The sequence below is a fragment of the Saccoglossus kowalevskii genome, chromosome 3 (genome assembly GCF_978046115.1).
Source record: "Saccoglossus kowalevskii chromosome 3, keSacKowa6.1, whole genome shotgun sequence".
Lineage (NCBI taxonomy): Eukaryota > Metazoa > Hemichordata > Enteropneusta > Harrimaniidae > Saccoglossus > Saccoglossus kowalevskii.
In genome coordinates this window covers 12,362,678-12,388,411 of record NC_140643.1, presented here as the reverse complement: position 1 = coordinate 12,388,411, position 25,734 = coordinate 12,362,678, and the positions used below count along the sequence as shown (strand labels likewise).

The following is a 25,734-nucleotide window of genomic DNA, read 5'->3' as shown; positions in this document are numbered from 1 at the left end:
AGTATGACCAGACACCACATGACACTGAGTTGAAACACTATAAAGAGTTCATCTTATGTAGACCAGCTAATGTAGTATGGCCAGACACCACATGACACTGAGTTGAAACACTATAAGAAGTTCATCTTATGTAGACCATCTAATGTAGTATGGCCAGACACCACATGGCACTGAGTTGAAACACTATAAAGAGTTCATCTTATGTAGACCAGCTAATGTATGGCCAGACACCAAATGGCACTGAGTTGAAACACTATAAAGAGTTCATCTTATGTAGACCAGCTAATGTAGTATGGCCAGACACCACGTGGCACTGAGTTGAAACACTATAAAGAGTTCATCCTATACAGACCACCAGCTAGCACATTATGGCCAGACACAACATGATTTAGAATTGAAAAGATCATTAGGGAAACTATCAAAGATATAATGGATAATAAAAAAACAATAAAAGTGCATTTAATTTCCTCTGCACTTACATTTTACCATTCCTAATGACAATTAAAGCAATAAAACATTCTATCTGATCGGAAATTATAAAAAAATTGAAACAAACAATCCAGTCATTTCAAACGATACAGCATAAATATTATACCTTATAACAGTAACTATTAGTAAAAAGATCAAACTAAGTTACAGTATCACTCAAAGCATCATACAGAAGTCAGCATGACATAATAAGACCTACATACAGAATATATAGCTGTTCTTGGGGGCAGAGCAATGTCACAGAACATTCTACAGTTGTATGTTGCTAAGTTGCACACCACAGTACAATGCATTTTCTATGGGCTTTGTGCGAGCTGCTGTGGAACGCTGGTCGAACAGCATAAGTTGAGAAAACAGCACAAACTCAGACAATCCTGAACAACCAAATTTATATATATTGGATTTGTAGGGATAATCAAGACAATACCAACCTAATGCAAAGACAATATAAAAATGTCAAGACAATACCAACCTAATGCAAAGACAATATAAAAATGTCAAGACAATGCCAACCTAATGCAAAGACAATATAAAAATGTCAAGACGATGTCAACCTAATGCAAAGACAAATGTCAAGACAATGCCAACCTAATGTAAAGACAATATAAAACTGTCAAGACAATGCCAACCTAATGCAAAGACAATATAAAAATGTCAAGACGATGTCAACCTAATGCAAAGACAAATGTCAAGACAATGCCAACCTAATGTAAAGACAATATAAAACTGTCAAGACAATACCAACCTAATGCAAAGACAATATAAAAATGTCAAGACAATACCAACCTAATGCAAAGACAATATAAAAATGTCAAGACAATACCAACCTAACTCAAAGACAATATGAAAATGTCAAGACAATGCCAACCTAATGCAAAGACAATATACAAATGTCAAGACAATACCAACCTAATGTAAAGACAATATAAAAATGTCAAGGCAATGCCAACCTCATGCAAAGACAATATAAAAATGTCAAGACAATGCCAACCTAATGCAAAGACAATATAAAAATGTCAAGACAATGCCAACCTAATGCAAAGACAATATAAAAATGTCAAGACAATGCTAACCTAATGCAAAGACAATATAAAAATGTCAAGACAATGCCAACCTAATGCAAAGACAACAGAAAAATGTCAAGACAATGCCAACCTAATGCAAAGACAATATAAAAATGTCAAGACAATGCCAACCTAATGCAAAGACAATATAAAAATATCAAGACAATACCAACCTAATGCAAAGACAATATAAAAATGTCAAGACAATGCCAACCTATTGCAAAGACAATATAAAAATGTCAAGACAATGTTAACCTCATGCAAAGACAATATGAAAATGTCAAGACAATGCCAACCTAATGCAAAGACAATATAAAAATGTCAAGACAATGCCAACCTAATGCAAAGACAATATAAAAATGTCAAGACAATGCCAACCTAATGCAAAGACAACAGAAAAATGTCAAGACAATGCCAACCTAATGCAAAGACAATATAAAAATGTCAAGACAATGCCAACCTAATGCAAAGACAATATAAAAATGTCAAGACAATACCAACCTAATGCAAAGACAATATAAAAATGTCAAGAAAATGACAACCTAATGCAAAGACAATATAAAAATGTCAAGACAATACCAACCTAATGTAAAGACAATATAAAAATGTCAAGACAATGCCAACCTAATGCAAAGACAATATAAAAATGTCAAGACAATACCAACCTAATGCAAAGACAATATAAAAATATCAAGACAATACCAACCTTATGTAAAGACAATAAAAAAATGTCAAGACAATACCAACCTAATGCAAAGACAATATAAAAATGTCAAGACAATGCTAACCTAATGCAAAGACAATATAAAAATGTCAAGACAATACCAACCTTATGCAAAGACAATATAAAAATATCAAGACAATACCAACCTAATGTAAAGACAATAAAAAAATGTCAAGACAATACCAACCTAATGCAAAGACAATATAAAAATATCAAGACAATACCAACCTAATGCATTGACAATATAAAAATGTCAAGACAATACCAACCTAATGCAAAGACAATATAAAAATATCAAGACAATACCAACCTAATACAAAGACAATATAAAAATGTCAAGACAATACCAACCTAATACAAAGACAATATAAAAATATCAAGACAATGCCAACCTAATGCAAAGACAATATAAAAATGTCAAGACAATGCCAACCTAATGCAAAGACAATATAAGAATGTCAAGACAATACCAACCTAATGCAAAGACAATATAAAAATATCAAGACAATACCAACCTAATGCAAAGACAATATAAAAATGTCAAGACAATACCAACCTAATGCAAAGACAACATACAAATGTCAAGACAATACCAACCTAATGCAAAGACAATATAAAAATGTCAAGACAATGCCAACCTAATGCAAAGACAATATAAAAATGTCAAGACAATACCAACCTAATGTAAATACAATATAAAAATGTCAAGACAATGCCAACCTAACTCAAAGACAATATAAAAATATCAAGACAATGCCAACCTAATGCAAAGACAACATACAAATGTCAAGACAATACCAACCTAATGCAAAGACAACAGAAAAATGTCAAGAAAATGCCAACCTAATGCAAAGACAATAAAAAAATGTCAAGACAATACCAACCTAATGTAAAGACAATAAAAAAATGTCAAGACAATACCAACCTAATGCAAATACAATATAAAAATGTCAAGACAATACCAACCTAATGCAAATACAATATCAAAAATGTCAAGAAAATGCCAACCTAATGTAAAGACAATATAAAAATATCAAGACAATACCAACCTAATGCAAAGACAATATAAAAATATCAAGACAATGCCAACCTAACTCAAAGACAATATAAAAATATCAAGACAATACCAACCTAATGCAAATACAATATAAAAATATCAAGACAATACCAACCTAATGTAAAGACAATATAAAAATGTCAAGACAATACCAACCTAATGCAAAGACAATATAAAAATATCAAGACAATACCAACCTAATGCAAAGACAATATAAAAATATCAAGACAATACCAACCTAATGCAAATACAATATCAAAAATGTCAAGAAAATGCCAACCTAATGTAAAGACAATATAAAAATATCAAGACAATACCAACCTAATGCAAAGACAATATAAAAATATCAAGACAATGCCAACCTAACTCAAAGACAATATAAAAATATCAAGACAATACCAACCTAATGCAAATACAATATAAAAATATCAAGACAATACCAACCTAATGTAAAGACAATATAAAAATGTCAAGACAATACCAACCTAATGCAAAGACAATATAAAAATATCAAGACAATACCAACCTAATGCAAAGACAATATAAAAATGTCAAGACAATACCAACCTAATGCAAAGACAATATAAAAATGTCAAGACAATACCAACCTAACTCAAAGACAATATAAAAATATCAAGACAATGCCAACCTAATGCAAAGACAACATACAAATGTCAAGACAATACCAACCTAATGCAAAGACAATATAAAAATGTCAAGACAATGCCAACCTAATGCAAAGACAATATAAAAATGTCAAGACAATACCAACCTAATGTAAATACAATATAAAAATGTCAAGACAATGCCAACCTAACTCAAAGACAATATAAAAATATCAAGACAATGCCAACCTAATGCAAAGACAACATACAAATGTCAAGACAATACCAACCTAATGCAAAGACAACAGAAAAATGTCAAGAAAATGCCAACCTAATGCAAAGACAATAAAAAAATGTCAAGACAATACCAACCTAATGTAAAGACAATAAAAAAATGTCAAGACAATACCAACCTAATGCAAATACAATATAAAAATGTCAAGACAATACCAACCTAATGCAAATACAATATCAAAAATGTCAAGAAAATGCCAACCTAATGTAAAGACAATATAAAAATATCAAGACAATACCAACCTAATGTAAAGACAATATAAAAATATCAAGACAATACCAACCTAATGCAAAGACAATATAAAAATATCAAGACAATGCCAACCTAACTCAAAGACAATATAAAAATATCAAGACAATACCAACCTAATGCAAATACAATATAAAAATATCAAGACAATACCAACCTAATGTAAAGACAATATAAAAATATCAAGACAATACCAACCTAATGCAAATACAATATCAAAAATGTCAAGAAAATGCCAACCTAATGCAAATACCGTACTCGACCGCGTTAGCGCCCATGATCGGGCAAGTGCCCATCCCCACTTTTGGGCAATTTTTATATTTGGGGTCACATTCGGCAAAGCGCCCACCCCTTCAAAATGTAACTAATTTAAAACTTGGTCTTGCGTAACGAATCTTGGTAATCTTTTTTATATGATACAGCTAGGATATCGACCGCTGTGAACATGTTGTGAATGCGTAGAACACTGTAACCATGTGTAAACTACGCGTCGACAATGACCTGTTAATCAAAGTAAAATGCGATAAATATTTCATGCCATATTCAGTTTACCTCTCAAAAATGGCTAGTTACTAGTTTTTTTGGAAAAACCATGTCGTTTATTCACTGAAATCAATTCCAACAGATCGTACTTCGACATCGATAATTCACTTCCGCATTGCGTTAGCGTAAAATCTTCGGGAATTTACGAAGAATTACGGCAGTCAAATACAGCATTCTGATTAGTTAATAACCAACTTGACCCATTAGGTCAAGGGACGCTGCTGTAGGTCAAATCTGCAAATGCATCATGGTGGAAATAATATGACAATTTTGACTTTGACTGTGTTCCAACAGACTCAAATGTTTTTAATTCAGTAAATTATGGTGGCACGTAATTAATATTGTAATAAAATGTGCGTATTTTTTGTGATCATTTCTGTTTCTTCATTGTGAAAATCAATGACGACGCAACTAATTTAGTAATTTGATTTTCCCTCAAAGACGTAATTTGTCACTTGATGAATACAAATTTTCATTTGCACTCTTTTTCGAGGGGGGTGCTCGGGTAAGCGCCCACCCCTAAAAATTTTCTGAGTTGAGGCCCCTGGGCGCTAATGCGGTCAAGTACGGTACAATATCAAAAATGTCAAGAAAATGCCAACCTATTGCAAAGACAATATAAAAATATCAAGACAATGCCAACCTAATGCAAAGACAATATAAAAATGTCAACTTAATGATGATATGCAGAAGAAAACACTCAAATAAAGCAAATAAAAATAATTTTGGCACTGATCTCACCCTATACTGTTCTCACACTGAAACCTGTTCTGGTGAAATACAAGTGTACATTAGCAGGTTTATTTCACTGCGCCATGTATTTTAGTTATTGTATATTTTATCTCCAATTTAGCATCATAATCCCAAAGAATTGATTGACTGACTAATCAATAGAAAATGACTGATTGGTTGATTGAATAATGACCAGAGATCAAAACAATATTGACAGTGTTAATGTGTCCATTAAACCAATTTACATCACTAAGATATGGTTACTTGCTTATATACAGAAGACTGCACACAGAAATCATCCCTATTAGACCCAAGTTTCCCAAATACTGTATGTTTAGTATTTTGATTGGACCAATAATCTTCTAGTAAGTCAGGACAAAATCAAAATATTGAAGCAGTAATTTTTTCTTATTTTTTTCCAAAATTTGCATAATTTCATAATCAACATTAAAAAAAATGGACAAACTTGTGCGAGTGCTTTTTGTGTTGTAGTATTTAGACAGTGACTTTAACAAAACCACTCAGCAACCACACAAATTACAAACATTTCTAGTAGGAAACTTTAATGGTTCACAGTAATAAGACAAAAATTATAAAGTACTAAAATATACTTTTGTAATCCAAGCTATGCAATGAATACCAAAAAAACCAAGCATTAAAAAAAACTCATTTTTGAGTCTCATTTGAATATTTTTGAAGTTAATATCAATATTACTCAGCAAGCAAGCCTGTAACTGAATACTGCAGTATTAAAATACATGTATGTAATAAAAAAATTAACACATATAATATTTCGTCCAATGATAAGAAATCGATATAACTAATAACAATAGAAGAATGTGTTTTCTATTGTAGTCTGTATCTTATGAATAATTAAAAAGACAATATCAATTTTATTAAAAATTAACCTGAAAATCTAATTTGATATCTGTAAATCTGTATGACATATTACTTGTTATTTTTATGAGTTATGGAACAAGATAATATCAAGCACAATTATTCATTATTTTTATTACACATGTATTATTTACTCATTGCCAGCTATCTAACTTAAAATCAAGAAAATATTTATTAATAATATTTCAGAAAATGATATTGAAAAAAAAAAAAAACATGTTAGCCTCGACAAAAAGTATTGGTGTGCATATAGAAAACAGACATGACAGGCAGAATGTGTGTTAAAAACTGTCATTCTTACAGATTTTTTAAAACAAAACCAGGGTTCTACCACTTGATTAAAAATAGATGTACATGTAAATATTAAAGGTTCAATTTTTTTTTTTAATTTCCATATTTTATTAATTTTTATTATTGCTTATTACCGTACTTCCCCGAGTATAAGCCCCTCCCCGAGTATAAGCCCACCCCTCTGTTTTTGGACATTTAACGAGTTGAGGGCATCCCTGAGTATAGGCCGAGGGTGTTTTTGCCGGGCGTCGATGACATTTATTAAAATATGTGTGTAAAAAGTGTATTTCATTGCATTAAAATCATGATTGGTACGATAGTTTGGTTCCAGCTTTTACAAGAAAACTCGCATTAATTTCAGAGTGCACGGCAGGCGAACGTACATGTTTTCTATTCTGTTATTTACTCGGGATAAACCCTGATGTTGCAATACTGAAGTAATCCATATTACTTTTGAGTAGTGGTTTTCCAAACGGCAAAAATGTGATCGTCAAGTCGTGAAACCTGGTCACTATCATCATTTACGTTTCCGAATAATCGCGTCCATTGAGACTATCGTGAATGGGGTGTGAAGGAGCAAACTATTCTTCGACATGACTTGTTGGCGGCCGTAAAAGGTTTAAATACTTCCCTCATCCTCAGTTCACCTTTCGAAAATTGCGAATCAACAGCTTTTAGGGAAAAAATCACAGTTTTTTGTCAAAATCAGTGTTAACAGATCGCACTTTAACATCGCGGTATTAAATACACTTCCGCATTGCGTTGATAAAAATACTTCGTCAATAATCGGAAAACTTCGACAGAGCATTTTCATTGGTTAACGAAAGATGTGACCTGTTAGGTCAAAGGAAGTTGTTCAGGTCAAATTATGATGAAACCATGGCGGAAATACCTTTGTATCGAGAGTTTGAGTACGACCTTGCCTTCAACCATTTTCCCACAGACCCTATCCATTTTTGCACTGTATGTAAATACAGACGGTATGTGAACCGTATTGTAATAAATTTATTGTTTTTTGTTCATATTTGTTTCTTCATTATAAAAAAACGTCGTTGAAATCAATGACGGCTCATTTCGCATTTTTGTTTTCTCAAAAAGACGTAATATTCCCCCGAGACCGGCGCTGTGAACGAAAAATGTAATTTGGATAATGTTTCGAGGCTAGGAAGATGGTTACAGTTTTAAACGCACCAAAACATTATTTTTTCTGAGGTGGTCCTCGAGTATAAGCCCACCCTTATTTTTTCCGATGTTACATGTTCAGGCCCCTGGGCTTATACTCAGGGAAGTACGGTAGTCCCCGAAAACGGGGACTTATGTTTTGACCTCCGTGTGCCCGTGCTTGCGTGCGGAACTGTATCTTAAAAATACACACATACATCATACATGATATTATACATATGCTCATCAATTTGTTTCACGATCTGTTTACAGATGGATTTTGTTCAAACTTGATATATACATTAGACATTATGGGACCTTGATGCAAATAATTTTGTTTTCCAGATAACATTAAAAATGGCCAATTGGCGGCCATTTTGTTTTAATGAATGGGCTTCTGGAACCAAAACTCCAACTTGTTTTGACTGATTATGTTCAAATTTTAAATATTCATTATACATAGACAGATATATTGGTTTGACGATCCTATTCAAAATGGCCAAATGGTGGTAATTTTTGTGCTAAAAAAATCATCAAATATCAAGCATTTCTGGCATTTATGGATGGATTTCGTTCAAACTTGGTACATACATTAGACATTACGGGTACCTGATGAAACGTCATTTTATTTTTCAGATTGGATTCAAAATGGCTGACTGGCGGTCATTTTGTTTTAATGATTATTCTTCTAGAGCCATATCTCTTAAATGCTTTGACTTATATATTTAAATTTTATATATTCATTATACAACATGTTATATATATATATATATACATGTATTCAAAACGGCTGATTTTGATGAATGAGCAATATCTCTCAATATGGACAAGTACTTGTTTGACGATCAGATACAAATGTCAATCATTTTAATGTTAAAAAAATCATATTCCTGACATGGTTATATTCCAGCTATATTACTATATAAAACAAAACTATACATCTTAAATTTGATAACTAACGGGGACTGTGCCATGCATGGCTTGTTTATAACGTTGTTGATAAAGAAAATATGCACTGAACTATGAGTAGATGACTAGAGATGAGTTTTGATAGAGAAAATATGCACTGAACTATGAGTAGATGACGAGATGAGTTTTGATAGAGAAAATATGCACTGAACTATGAGTAGATGACGAGAGATGAGTTTTGATAGAGAAAATATGTACAGAACTATGAGTAGATGACGAGATGAGTTTTGTTAGAGAAAATATGTACAGAACTATGAGTAGATGACTAGAGATGAGTTTTGATAGAGAAAATATGAGTTTTGATAGAGAAAATATGTACAGAACTATGAGTAGATCACGAGAGATGAGTTTTGATAGAGAAAATATGTACAGAACTATGAGTAGATGACGAGATAAGTTTTGAAAGAGAAAATATGTACAGAACTATGAGTAGATGACGAGAGATGAGTTTTGATAGAGAAAATATGTACAGAACTATGAGTAGATGACGAGATGAGTTTTGATAGAGAAAATATGCACTGAACTATGAGTAGATGACGAGATGAGTTTTGATAGAGAAAATATGTACAGAACTATGAGTAGATGACGAGAGATGAGTTTTGATAGAGAAAATATGTACAGAACTATGAGTAGATAACTAGAGATGAGTTTTGATAGAGAAAATATGTACAGAACTATGAGTAGATGACTAGAGATGAGTTTTGATAGAGAAAATATGCACTGAACTATGAGTAGATAACTAGAGATGAGTTTTGATAGAGAAAATATGTACAGAACTATGAGTAGATGACGAGATGAGGTTTGATAGAGAAAATATGTACAGAACTGAGTAGATAACGAGATGAGTTTTGATAGAGAAAATATGCACAGAACTATGAGTAGATGACGAGAGATGAGTTTTGATAGAGAAAATATGTACAGAACTATGAGTAGATGACGAGATGAGTTTTGATAGAGAAAATATGCACTGAACTATGAGTAGATGACGAGAGATGAGTTTTGATAGAGAAAATATGCACTGAACTATGAGTAGATGACGAGATGAGTTTTGATAGAGAAAATATGCACTGAACTATGAGTAGATGACGAGATGAGTTTTGATAGAGAAAATATGTACAGAACTATGAGTAGATGACGAGATGAGTTTTGATAGAGAAAATATGTACAGAACTATGAGTAGATAACTAGAGATGAGTTTTGATAGAGAAAATATGTACAGAACTATGAGTAGATGACGATATGAGTTTTGATAGAGAAAATATGCACTGAACTATGAGTAGATGACGAGATGAGTTTTGATAGAGAAAATATGCACTGAACTATGAGTAGATGACTAGAGATGAGTTTTGATAGAGAAAATATGCACTGAACTATGAGTAGATGACGAGAGATGAGTTTTGATAGAGAAAATATGTACAGAACTATGAGTAGATGACGAGATGAGTTTTGATAGAGAAAATATGTACAGAACTATGAGTAGATGACGAGAGATGAGTGTTGATAGAGAAAATATGTACAGAACTATGAGTAGATGACGAGATGAGTTTTGATAGAGAAAATATGCACTGAACTATGAGTAGATGACTAGAGATGAGTTTTGATAGAGAAAATATGCACTGAACTATGAACTATGAATAACGAGATGAGTTTTGATGGAGAAAATATGTACAGAACTATGAGTAGATGACTAGAGATGAGTTTTGATAGAGAAAATATGTACAGAACTATGAGTAGATAACTAGAGATGAGTTTTGATAGAGAAAATATGCACTGAACTATGAGTAGATGACGAGATGAGTTTTGATAGAGAAAACATGCACTGAACTATGAGTAGATGACGAGATGAGTTTTGATAGAGAAAATATGTACAGAACTATGAGTAGATGACTAGAGATGAGTTTTGATAGAGAAAATATGCACTGAACTATGAGTAGATAACTAGAGATGAGTTTTGATAGAGAAAATATGCACTGAACTATGAGTAGATAACTAGAGATGAGTTTTGATAGAGAAAATATGCACTGAACTATGAGTAGATGACTAGAGATGAGTTTTGATAGAAAAAATATGCACTGAACTATGAGTAGATGACGAGATGAGTTTTGATAGAGGAAATATGTACAGAACTATGAGTAGATGACTAGAGATGAGTTTTGATAGACAAAATATGCTACACAAAGAATGTACAATATACATATCATTTAAACCTCCAGTAAAAAGACAGAGATTTGTACAGAGAAATATAAAGTGCAACAGATGTTTGTTCAATAACCATAACGTATAACACAGATTACAAAAGAAGATGAGAGGTATAACACAAATGAATTTTTAACAGATTTCTTTTAGAAATCATTCATACATAGTATAAATTGAAACTGAATTGTTCAGGTATTAGATCATGGATAAATTTCAATTAATTAATGGGCTGCGTGAAGACTATAAGACAGTATAGAGGAATCTTACTAATTACATCGCAAACATGATCAGGGATGACCGAGAGAGAATAAGTGATGTGCGGGTCAAAGGCAGGAATCCTTTCACTGTATAATGTTAGTTTATCCCTATCAGTAGATTTGAATCACATAAATGTCTGGGTGTTGAGCATAAAAAGCATAAATAGCTGCCAGATTTTGCAACTCTGTTTCAAATTTTAACCCTTCTCCCAACCCCACTGCACTCAATTTAATAAGAAATAGAAAAGCAAACGTTCAAATTGCCTTAAAAAAAAAAAAATTGACAGTGTATATATACATGTATATACATATTTCAGCTACCAATGCGTGTGTGTGTGTGTGTGTATGTGTGTGTGTGTGTGTGCGTGCGTGCGTGCAGATGGATACAATAGGCGTCAGGACTGTGTGCAATGGTCCATTTAATTATGTAGCAATTCTATTATTGGCCGAAACATCATGAACACCTGTAACTGGATGACCTGACACTGGCAGCCCCACAAAATATGAATACGATACAAATGAATGATAGAGGATTTGTACTTCAGATACATAAGACAACTATAATATTTCAATTTTGTCTCTTTAAATCTATTATAATTCAACACATGTAGATATGCAGTAGCTATTTAAACTGTGTTCAATACGACTAACAGACGGGTTACCAATACATGTGGCACCATATTGTTGTTTCTACCCACTGTTTAACGGCATGTGTGTGAGCTGCATTTCAACCAGTTTTTACATACTTTAAACGGTTTAATTTTCACTGCTAGAAACTGTTTGCGATTTCAGGATGCTATGACATGAAAAAAAATTGTAAAAAAAAAATCATATACTGTAAAATGACTAATTTTCACTGGGTTTAAATTTAGCTGATTTACCATTTCAGGCATATTCAGTGGGTTTTAAATTCACGGTTTCGTCATTTAGATGTGGTGTTCTATGCTAAATTTTACATATTCACTGTGTTTTAATTTAGCGCATTTTCCAGTCAGCGAAATAAGCAAAATTAAAACCCAGTGAATAATTAATTCTTTTACAGTACTTCTTTAAAATGAGTACATAGTGAAGTGAACATTGTAAATTTAATAGCACAAAACTAGTAAATCACAAACATGGTTCACTATGTATAGTGTATAATAGAATGCAGTTTATTGAAAATAACTTTTCAGGGTTAAATTGAACAGCTCGTTCTAAAATCTCTGTTTAAATACAGTGGAGAGATTTAACACTCCTTATTATAATAATGGTATAGGAATAGTATAGAATTTCTAAAAAAAAATATACTGTAAAATACTTTATTTTCCCTTGGATTTTATTTTCGCTGAAGTGATGATTCAGTGAAAATAAACCTTTTTTCATATATTTACATTCAAATCACCAAAAAAGAAGTGAAAATTAATTCCATACAAAACACCCAAAAAGTCTTTTTTTTCAGCGAAAATTAATTCCAGTTAAAAATAAAGTATTTTACAGTAGGTAATAATTGATCAGTCATTCTACCCATCATGCATTGCACTCATACACAGGAAATTACATCATAAGTAGTGGCTATAAACTAAAACAAAAGCAGTACACCTAATAAATCTTGTTATAGATTGTAAAACACTTCATCTTGTTAAAACAATTCAAGAAGAAACTGACTTGATGTTTAGCATGACTGTCGGCAGCAAAAACAGAGAATGTTGGTTTATAGTCAGCTGTCCCTGTCGTGAAATAAAGATTACCCGGTACTTTCAATGTATTCATAGATACAGAATGGTGTCTGGAGTCAGAGGGGGCATAAAGCTGTTGGTCCCATGTGATGTACACGTGGCTGGAGTCAGTGTACATTAAAAATCACTGTATGCCAGACCTAACAATTTGTGAAACTATGCTGCTGGGTTATCCTAGCAAATAATGCCGTTGCATTAACTAAGCTAAAATAATAAATCATTCCACTTTTCTCAACAAATATTCTACTTTTTAAAAAAATTGCCTAATTCCAATAATTCTATGACGGAGAGATAGTCTGGGCCCAAAATATTTCTAGCCCAAGATTACCTGCATTTTTGTATGAATAGCTAATTCCACCTAGAATATAAATGCTGTGTTGATTTAAAAGGAGAAAAAGGTAGATTTTTAACATTCAATTTATTTCATTATTTAAGTATGTTTTGAAATTCACTAATAGTGATTACACTTTTAATTTTATTCATTAGAAACAAGGTACAAACAAGAGACTGTGTACAAAGAACATACTGTATCATATTATGCAAATTGCATTTTACCATAAATCTGCATACATGTAACAAACTTGCAATGATGAGAACAATAGGTTTTTTTTCCTACAAATTGTTTTTTTACAGACTATGGAAATGCAAGTAAATAAACATCAACATAGACAGCTGGAAAAATAATTTACATTCAAACAAAAATTTTTTTTTCACCATCTACATCATTCACAGCTATGACATTCAATATGAAATATCTCTGATATGGTATGGTTAACATCTTAAGTGCCACAGTCTGAGTGCTATGCATGTTTTGATTTGTTATTGACCAACAATAGTTTTACCCACACTGCATTGTGTTTTCTCTTAAAAACAAAATGGCAGCGATGAGAAGGGTATGAGTTTTGATAGGAGTGAAATTGAAGCAGCATGTCCACAAGTAATGCGTCCACAACCAAATTCTGTTCTTGCAACTGTAGAGGTGCTGGTGGCAGACAATAAGAGCTAGGGTTAATTCAGTTTCCATCAGCCATGGTCACCATAGTAAGTTTGATAGTGCAATGCATTGTGGGAAATGTCACTGTTCTTCTTGTGATGGAGGCTAAAAGACTATGGTGTTTTATAATTAAATAACATCATATGCATTCATACAGCATGTTGGAAAAAAACATTTCTACAAAGTTGAAATTTGTAATCAATAAATTCCGAGCAATTAACATCAATTAATCACTGCCGCACTGCTGGTGATTACGTAAATTAGCAAATATCTATACATGTTTATTTCTTGGCACCCAACATGAGGTACAAGTATGTGATGCTAAAACACATTATGTTGAAAAGATGTAGTAAAATGTGTGATTTTGACGATTAGCAAAAACCGTTGGCGACCATAACTGCAACTGCACAACCTTCAACATATTTTGACGCTACATTTTACTGTACCATATTAATTAATTAGTAAAAACTATCATTTGATGTAGCAATATAAAATTAGAATTTCTCAGTCTTTTTGGTTATCTATATCAAATTGTAGCAAATCACTATTCTTTGGTTTGTGGATTGATATCATGTGAAAAGTAAAGGCCATGTGAACTGATATACTACCCTGTGTTCACTCATTTGCTGGGTTCGAGCATCAAACATAAGGCAGGGAAAGCTGCCAGAATTTGCGAGACTGCTTCAAATTGTAGGCATAAACCAACACTATACAGTACAAGGATTGCTAAGATTATACTTCCATGAGCTCCTCTTCTTAATACCCCTGCCAACTCCCCTCCGCATTCAATTTAATAATAGAAATAAGTTCTCCCTAAGATTTATATCAGAAGTGCCAATCGAGGTATTAAAATGGTATTTTTTCACACAAAGTATTCAGTCACTATGGAGATGACTATTAAATTAGCATGTCGTCTTTCTCAGGAACTCCTGATCAATGTTAATTATTTTTTTGAGTATTACAAGGCCAACATTGCAGCTGATATAAAGTATAACAAGAAATTAACACAGTGGATTTTGTGCAAAATCTACCTCAACATCCAATAATGTGATTGAAAGAAAGCAACAATTACACAAATTATAACACATTAAAATTGAAATTCCAATCAAAAGTTAATTATGCTTGAAATTCTAGCTGAAATCAAATTACAGAATGCCATTTCCTTCATTCCAATTTATTTAGTGTTGCTGTAATTTACCAAAATTAATCACCAACCTGTTGAAGAAATAATTTCTCGTTTGATTTAGCAGACAAATGCATTCTGACAAATCGTATCATGAGGTAGGGAACTGAATAGAAGCTTGAAATTAATTTCTGAAATAATTAATTTTATAATTCAGCGGGGTAATAGGCAGAAAATGAAAAATGTATGTCTGAAAACAATATCAAAATCAAAGAAAGAACAACAAAAAACTCTTGTGCTGAGGGTATTGGAGGCATATGAAGTAGAAATTGGGAAAATTAATTAAAAATTTAAGATTAGCCTTTTAATCAAAAAAATAGCAATTAAGATACGACTGCACATAGAGATACACAATGTGGAAGCAATCTGATCTGCAGTATTTATATTTATAACACTAACAAAAACAGAAAAAAGGAATAAATTTTGATTGTACATTTGTGGTCTGCTGTCCGTGGTTTGTCACGGTGCACTAAGTTTAATTTAAATCAGATAAATGATTATTGAGATATCAGAAATTTAACAGAACACCTACATGTAGATGTATAATACAATTCTCATTGAAATCTGGTGTTATTCAAGATATCTGTGAAACAATTGAAAGTTGGCTATTTAATGTAATTAGAAAATTAATATGCAAGTTAAACCCAAATCTAGTCATATTTATGGATCATCCCTGAGCACATATTTAGTTTTTATATATAGTTTCATAATCTGAAGATTAGTTTTCATAGACAATAGACTAGTTTATGCAAATTAGATAATTAATATGCACAGATTGAAACCAAAAACTATTTCATCTGTGGATTACCTCAGAGCACATATGTATCTGTGGAGGAGCAAAAAATAGGCAAATTTATGGAAATTTTCATTAAAATTATTTATAGACAATAAGCTCATTTATGCAAATTAGATGATTAATATGCACAGATTGAGACCCGAACCTATTCTGGCATGTGGATTATCTGAGAACAATAATATATTGTACCAAGTTTCATTAAAATCTCTAGATTGTTCTTGAGAAACAAAAGTGTAAAATTGGATGAATATACAACTAAGGTTCCTAATTCAAAAAATAGTTCAGATAACTCAATTTTTGCTCTTTGAACTTTCGAATTGCCAGTAATAATTTAGCCAAATTTCTGGAAAATCTTGTGTTTAAAGTGCAGATACATATGCATACACACATGTGTTTGTGTCAAAGGTCAAATGTTGTTGGTCACATTTGCCAGCTTATTAGTGTATTAATGTTTTTTTTATACAAAGCATAAAGTTCTATGTAAGAATTATTGTATTCATTGTTTATAAATGTGTAATGATCTCCTAATCCAATGTAAAAATGTCCTTTTGTTGGAGTAAGTAGCGGCTGTTGAAATTCATTTTAGAGGATTAAGTCATGGTGCAAATACATAAAAGAAAATATTCTATAATGACTACAAATATTTTTTTTTCATTTCCATTATATAACATCACTGCAACTCAAAGAAACTGAAATACGTACTGTATTCTCAAATTACGTACTGTTTAAGAGCATAATTCCAACACAAGTGCTTATAAACAAAAAATTATTATGTATTATGCATATTCAATCATTATTATAATAAGACTGAAACGCCTCTTTCATTTGAATAATGTTATCATGATGTGAAAATCTGAACACTCCGTCGAACACACTCAAAAAGAGGATGAGAATACTTGAAAAAAAAATATTTTTGGAACTTTGGCGTATGTTTTGCATATAATCAATAAAGCTTGCTTACGATGAGAAATGTCTCTACACAGTTCCATATATATACATATAACTTTTGACAAAATTCAATAGGTGTCTCGACTCCATTCAACTCTGGCACAAAGGTGGTGATTATGCAAATCAGCAAATATCACAGATGTTTATTTCTTGACACTCAATAAAATTGTAAGGAACAATCATATCGTGGGCAGCTATTTTGATCCACCTGGACATCCCAGTATCCTAGTTACCTCGGGCATGCGCATTCGCATTTTTTCTGAGTTGGAACGCTTATGCGAGAGCGAGATTGTGGCGGGATCTTGGTATCATGTCACCGTAGTTACAAACCCCAAGTAATGTACCTCTGTTATTACTGATAACAGGCAATTAATATGAATAGCTCCACTCTTTTGATTTTAGTTGACAGTGGAGCTAAAAAATATTGTTTTTAAGCAAAAATAATACATGTATGCTGGATGGAATATTTTGGTAAGACAATAATATTCACAAATATTGAATATTAAGAAAATGATATATATGTTGTAGCTCTGACTTTATAAAATTGTATTTAACACTGAGTTAAGGAGGTTGAGGTGAATTGAAGATCTATGTTAGGTTTCGTCATACTTTTATTAGTACGGATTAACATCATCAGGATACTGAAAATGAAGAAAAATTGGGGTCATCGAACAATTTTTCAAAACACTTGATTCAGAAATATCATGAAAAATATTGAAAATTTGCATTTTTGAGTTGGTTTCTAGGCTAGATTATTTCTTCATACTGTATCTCGAGTAATAATACTGTTGAAACATTTCACAAAAACTAAAATTTAATATACTGAGTATCCAGTATGATAATATTTTTTCCATAATATACATATTTCCATCAAGTTCTCTCTCATAAGGCATTGTATACATGTATTTGTGTAGTAACATGTTCAGTAGTAAAATTTGAATTTGCCTAAAACTACATGATAATGGTGCTAGCATAGGACCGTGCAAATATCAACAACATATACTGCCAGCGTGGTAGAATAGCTTACAACACTACATGTACAACAATGCATGTATGAACATTACCATGGGATGACAGTTAGGAATCAGAGGTATTATGACAGTTTTATACAATAACCACACCAAAACAAACAGCAAGAATAAGTAGCTATGGTATATACATACAGACAAGTGCTGAAATGGTTATCATAAAACACTAAGCAAAACACAGCATGGAAGCTGTACAATAATTTCCTGTATTTGCACCCTGTCATGTTTGCCCATACATTGTACATGTATGTTTTGCTTTGAAAAATATGCTGTGAAAAAATTACTGTAAAATACATTATTTTAGCTGGAATTAATTTTCGCTGAAAAGACCTTTTGGTGTTTTGTATGGACTTTATTTTCACTGATTTTTGACAAGTTAAATGTAAAATATAGGAAAAAAAGAATATTCGCTTGATTTTATTTTCACTGAATCATTCCTTCAGCGAAAATAGCAAAAATTAATTCCAAGCAAAAATAAAGTATTTTACAGTAGTTTTAATTTTTCCTGCTCATGCAGGAAACAACACATGATTTGCAAATTAATAATGTTTTAATATATACATATATATAAAAATTAAGTTATAATTTAAAGCATGTATATAATTCTAACAAATTTAGTTTGATCTGGGAAAAAATAATGTTATATTGCAGCTGTAGTACGGTTATTCTAATTCTTGTTATTGTAATATGATCTGGGAAAAAAATATTGATGTTATATGTTGTGGTACTTGCTGTTTATATAAGGTTTTGTGGAAGATTGTGAAACCTGTATGGCTAGATACACCAAATCATGTCAATATTATGAATCCTAAAGTGGTAAATTGACACTTTCACTAGAGATATCGACAGCCAAATCGGTGCATAAGGATTAATAAAATGAGTTTTATTCAACCATAAAATTTATGTAAAGTAAAAACAAGTGACTGTCTCTAGCTCCTTTTGTCATTGAGATTTATATAATTGATTTTTACCGTTTCAGTTGTCTCATCATGACTGTATGCTTTGCATGAAAACATACTCAAAACATAGCTAAACTATAGAACACCTTGCCCATGATGGTAGCCTGCTATAAAAGTAAGTAAGTGATCGCTTCAATGAAACAACCTTGAGTGAATTACAGACAACTAAATGGCCACCAGTCGGCCATTTTTAATTGATCTGTGAGGAAAAATAAAGTCAAGGTCCCATAATGTACGATTGAACAAAATACATCCAAAGACAAAAATATACCGTTTTAAAATGGCAGAAATGCTTAATTGTAATTTTTTAGCTATACTTATATAACTGTTGAATCGGTTTTTCATAATAACTGTCTGTCTGTCTGCAGTGATCACAAAAATGTTAACATGGTTAGAATCTGAATCTAGCAATCTGATTGGCTGAATACTAACGTAAAAGAATCACAACTAAAAACAAGCAGCCTATCAGCTGAGATAGCTCCGCTGTTAGCAATGCACATTTCAATTAAAGAACTGAAGACATCATTAGAAAATGAACAATATGTAGAGACAAGAAGTCGAAAATATCACTTTTTACCAAAAATGACAAAAATATTCACCAAAATTAGAGAATTAAAGATATCATTACAAAATGAACAAATCTCAGAGAGGTCCACATGTAATACCTATATATGTAATATCAAAGCAATCGGACTTGCGGTTTTTAACAAGAAGTCGAAAATATCACTTTTTACAAAAAATGACAAAAATATTCACCAAAATTAGAGAATTAAAGATATCATTACAAAATGAACAAATCTGAGAGAGGTCCACATGTAGTACCTATATATGTAATATCAAAGCAATCGGACTTGCGGTTTTTAACAAGAAGTCGAAAATATCACTTTTTACAAAAAATGACAAAAATATTCACCAAAATTAGAGAATTAAAGATATCATTACAAAATGAACAAATCTGAGAGAGGTCCACATGTAGTACCTATATATGTAATATCAAAGCAATCGCACTTGCGGTTTTTAACAAGAAGTCGAAAATATCACTTTTTACCAAAAATGACAAAAATATTAACCAAAATTAGAGAATTGAAGATATCAACATGAAATGAACAAACCTAAGAGAGGTCTACCCAAGGTACATATACACCAAGTATCAAAGCATTCAGGCTTGTAGTTTTCAAGAAGAAGTCGAAAAAGTAAAACATTGACACGGACGACGACGGATAATCACTCATATGATAAGCTCCGCTCGACAAAGTCGACAGCGGAGCTAAAAATTTATTATTTACTTTTTTGCTTTGTTTATGTGTGAGGAATAGTGCATGGTCAGTATTACCTCTAGTTCATTGAAATATACTATAGTTTAATTTAGTCCTAGAATATAAATATGAAATCTAGAACACACATGTGGAAAACATTATATAATGCAATGTAGTGAAAATTACTGTATTTTGTATTCAGAATTATTCAATCACACTATTGTGTTTTAAAAAAAGAAAAAAAGAGTGGTTATAACTTTTGATATTCTCAGTTTATATATTGTATTTATTTGAAGATCTATGCCCAAGTTGATCTAATCATTATTCATTTAGCTTCTTGGTTTTAGGTTTCTATTCAAGCAGACACATCTGAAACGAGTAGTTTTATACTCTTTACAAATAATTTTCATCAATATCTTCAAAAACCTATCAGCCGGCAACTCCAAAATTGAACTGCAGTTAGAATTTACAAAGATTGTTCAGAATTCCAGGTTTGAAAAAGATAGGACAAACATTACTTCCAGCTGGACGCCGTTGACGATGACGACAATTATTATTATTAGGGCAAGGTAAAAATGGACAAAATGATTCCAATAAGCAGCCCACACATTCTTTTAAGTATTTTCAGTCACGATTATAACCAATTAACAATTTTTACCATAAAAAAATTATCACAAAATGCAACCATTTATCAATGTACAACATTAAACCTTTAAGAACCTTCAAATTCTGCAGTCTTGCACATTTTTTTCCATAATTTTTTTTTTAATGATGATGGGACAATGGGAAATTATTAAGTTTATTTTGTCCAAAATACATACAAATATTGAACCACAATTTTAGTGGCAAAAATGACGGCATTCAAGAAATTAAACTTGGCATAGTCATCAATGTGGGGCAGCACTGATTTATCTGAGAATCAACTAATTAAGTGGACAAATCCAAATATCTCTAGAGATTTGAATTCATAAAATATTCATTCGTTTTCTATTCAACCAATTTAAAATAGCGACACGTACATTCTGTGACAATACACTCATGACATTCTTACTAAGACTCCGAGAGTATTAGCAAACTACGTGATTGTAGAACATCATTTTGATAATAATGATCTGAATCGAATTTTGTTGATATGTTCAATGTTTCATGTATGGTTATCTTAGTTAATACATGTGACCAGAAACCCAGGTATACGCTGTACTGATACTCCCGGGCCTTCCACCATTTAAAAGGTTTATCGGTTGAGGAGGTTTTTTTTATGCGTTCATACATATTTAAAAGGAAGCGCGCCTTAGATAGCGATTTGAATCAAAAGTGATGATAGTATTATCCCTAGTTACTATCGTAACACATGTTATTGGATATTTAGAGTGGTTAAAAGCAATGATAAGCAACGTTACCTGTCGATAAGAATGCCTCCCAGCATGGAACCAACGAGAGTGCTCAAGGCCTGCGCAAAAAACACCCATGTCATCTCTTCCAACGGACTACTCGTAAGGCAACCCAGGTCCAGCAACGTTGGGCCTAGCAAAGCTACGCACATGCCAAAACTCCAGAACACACTACAGTAAGTGATCGTGGCCTGCATATTTTCCTTGAAAAGTTCCATTGCTGTAACTTCGGACTCGTTGTTGGAAACAGTTGACTCACCAGAAGCCGATACAACGTCCATGGTGTTCCTGTTGCCCTCACTCTCGCCGGTGTCAACGGCGGAACCATTTGTCGACGTTTTCTGCTTATTTTCTGGAGTTGACATCCTGATCCGCGTAGTTTGGAAGTCGGTAGTTGGATCAGCAACGCAATACCTTGGTCAAAAACATAAAATCTTCGGAAGCTGTGAGAGAAATTCACTCACTCGCGATCAACAAACTTTAGGCTGCCAACTCGACACAACGTATTGTGTAAACATTCATGCTTTCTAATGTTTTGGTCGACTATTCTATATTCGAGCGGGGGTGGCGCACTACTAAGTAGGCGTGGTATTATCCGTCAGTACTGAGCTCTCTCATGTGATACACCGCTTCAATTCAAACGAGCGAGAGATTGATATGTATACATAGATCTGAAGTGGGAAATTGTCAATCCCAAGAGTAAACTTGTCGGTTTCCCAATAGTTTTTAGATTGACAGCAATGTCATTCACGTATACACACACGTAGACTAATAATAATCAGAACCGCGAGAAATAAATTCTAAGGTGACCTGGAACAATCACCTCATACTTCCTAATTTACATATTTTATTGCTGATTTCATTCACTTTTAAATACTCATGTATGTTACTTTATTTCCTTTATTTAGTATGTTGTATCTTTTTGTTTGCTTTTGTTTTTCTTTATAACTGCATCATGTGGTAAATTTCAATTTAAAATATGTTCCTAAAATGATTCTGTTAGGATCACTAGTGATTTTATGTTGTTCGTGAAATAGATAATTCAATTATTATTATTGTATAACTTATAGTTGTCTTTGGCAATTCATCTTGAGTCTATTTGACATTGTAATAATTTGTTTCAGGCCCGATTATCAATTAAATTTCTATTTTCAGTGTCAAGCATACCAGCCGGGGGGGGTAACGTCTTTTTAGTCGAATGGAATGGAAGACGAGATGAAACCAATATTACTCTGTAACATCAAATCAATACTACCTAAGAACGTTAACTCGTTATCACTGCGTCATTCAAACGTTAATATGATATTTTACTGACTCACCATAATATTGCGTGGTGGTCATGATAAACACTACATACAACCAGTGTAATTGCTTTTGATAGTGTCTCGTATGTGGTGAAATGTGACGATACTGACGTCGTACACGACAGCGTGATATGATTATCCATTGTAAATCCCTATAAGCGCGGAAAAATCAGCGTTTTTGCCTTTAGGGGTAGTTATACTAAAACGCCAATTACTGCGTGACGGGGGCTCTCCGTGAATACAGCTTGCAAATCCTGAAGACGATATTTCTCGTAAAAAAATAATAAAAAAGAAATGTGTTCTAGTCCTGGATACGCTATCCACTAATTTCATTCGTGTCGTGTGATGACCAAACAGATTCACCCCAGGCCATCCAGTCATTATCTGTCAGTTTTGTAGGCATTCTCAAAGTGACGTAAGTCACAGATGGGCGGGAAAGAATATAAAGTCACTTGGGATACAGCCTTCATAAATTTCAAAAAGGCATCTGTTCATATACATTTTCGTAATTCTTGTAAATCGGAAGAAATTTAATACGCTTCCTGTCGCATATTTACACATGAATGAGCGAAGTATTTTGGCTTGCTAATACTGAACCTCACGTCTCACCTCTCCTCACACGTATTTTTTTTTTTTTATTATTATTTTGCGATTCGACATTGCGCCCTCAGGGTCGAGATATACAGACACGATTTTCTCAATCATGCGGTTAAGCGGTACTGAGGTGGGTGGGTGATGTTCGTTTAAACTCAGATCACGTAATTCTAGTAGTTTTATCTTATATACTTTGCTGTATATTTTCAGGTAAAAATTTGTAAACCTGAAATGATCATGTTAAATGTTAAATCCATTTCCTGTTTGCAATATGCATGCGATGAGAACGTTGACGACATGAATTGACAAATGAAACAACAATGTCGAAAACGGATATGTATGTATGTGCTCGAGTCAATATGTGCAGTCCGTAGATATGTGCTGTGTTAACGGTGCACACCTGGCCATATGTCTCCTTATGTTCTATCGCTACCGAATGCATGAGACTGTACATGTCATACGGATTACCACGTATTTAATTGACAATTAATTACAATTTACACAATGTAATGATTAATTAAACCTGACTTATTTTTGACACCTTCAACTAGCAGGGTAATAAGGTTTGTTACTCTTTGTTGTGCGTGAGTTATATGACAACATAATTTATGATATATACCATGCAGTTATAACACTTCCAATACCAGTTATACGACTTCTAATATCATATATACCACTTCCAATTACGTTTGTCGCGTATTCCGTGCACGTCCGTATTGTCTGCAGTTTATTGTAAGTTGAAAAAATAGGTTTTTCCAAAACACGATTGAACTTAATTCCAACTGGAATTTATCACTAGTGTAATGTGTGTAAAATGAAAATGGTATGTGAACACATTGTGCATATGTACACTGGAGACTGACTGTTCTGTACTCGGAATGTGAACACACAATAACGGCTGGTGTATGCAAACACATGTGTTTGAATATCACAGGTATAATCAATCATTTGATATTCTCGCCTTGACAAACTGCATATAATATTCCGCCATAGAATAAATGTAAAAGTCAAAGATCTCGCTGTCTAATTCCCCGTCCCCAAAAGCACGTTCATAATAACGATGATTTATACGCACTAAGCCACGGTAGCCTATGGTTAAATTATTATAATCTATCAGGGACGGACCATAGTTTATTCTACCATGGGAGGTCATAGCTTAAGTCTTATGGCAGGCTTTTTTCTGATCTACCCTTAGTTAATGTGCAATCAGAACGATATCCGTATCAATTTCTTGCAAATTACAATTTGTGTTAAAATTGTCGTTGTTTCAGTTTGTTTGGTTTTGCCTTACTAAGTAATGTACTGCACCCCTTACAATAAACTCACTAACTCATTCAACCTATAGTTTTGTTTGTTTGCGTGTAAATGGAATTCTGTATTTCTAGCCAAGGGGGCGAAACGTGAAAATTTGATTATAAGCAGATATTCTAAAGCAGATATTTCGTGCATAAATGAAATATACATGGACAAAATAATTCTAGTAATTGTCATCATTATTAAAGTTCAAATGGTGTAATAGAAAATAGACCCGTGCTTGTGTGTTTTAATTACCGTGTTCAGGATGGAGAATGCTTAAGGTATTAGTTATCGTGACACTTATATTTAAAAACGTGTTTCATCCAAGAAGCTACTTTTTGAAAATTTAATTCGAAAAGCAAGGTGTATTTTTTGCGTTTTCCCTTAAAAGTGTTTCAAGTTTGTGCCTTATTCGGAGCGAATGTTGATTTTAAATGAAAAATTAATTTGTTGCGAATACATTATATATATATATATATATATATATATATATATATATATATATATATATATATATATATATATATATATATATATATATATATATATATATATATATATATATATATATATATATATATATATATATATATATATATATACACACACGACCACCGACGACCCTTTAACATTCTTTTAACATCCTTTAACAATGTGCACAACAAGTATTTTCCTCGATTTAGGGTGGCACATGGAAACTAATGCTAATGTAAATAATCAGTTTCAATCAGATTCGGTGTC

General features: G+C 32.4%; 1 protein-coding gene across 2 annotated transcripts in view; it reads right to left on the bottom strand.

Annotated features, from left to right (window-relative positions):
* The window catches only part of LOC100367557 (solute carrier family 60 member 1-like), a 107,034-nt gene extending 84,730 nt beyond the window's left edge, over positions 1 to 22,304 (bottom strand). For both annotated transcript variants that reach the window (XM_085496771.1, XM_085496772.1), the window contains exon 1: positions 21,809 to 22,304. In XM_085496771.1, the coding sequence (XP_085352897.1) occupies positions 21,809 to 22,164 (356 nt within the window). In that variant the 5' untranslated portion in view covers positions 22,165 to 22,304. The remainder of the gene's footprint in view (positions 1 to 21,808) is intronic.
* Positions 22,305 to 25,734: the final 3,430 nt, after the last annotated feature.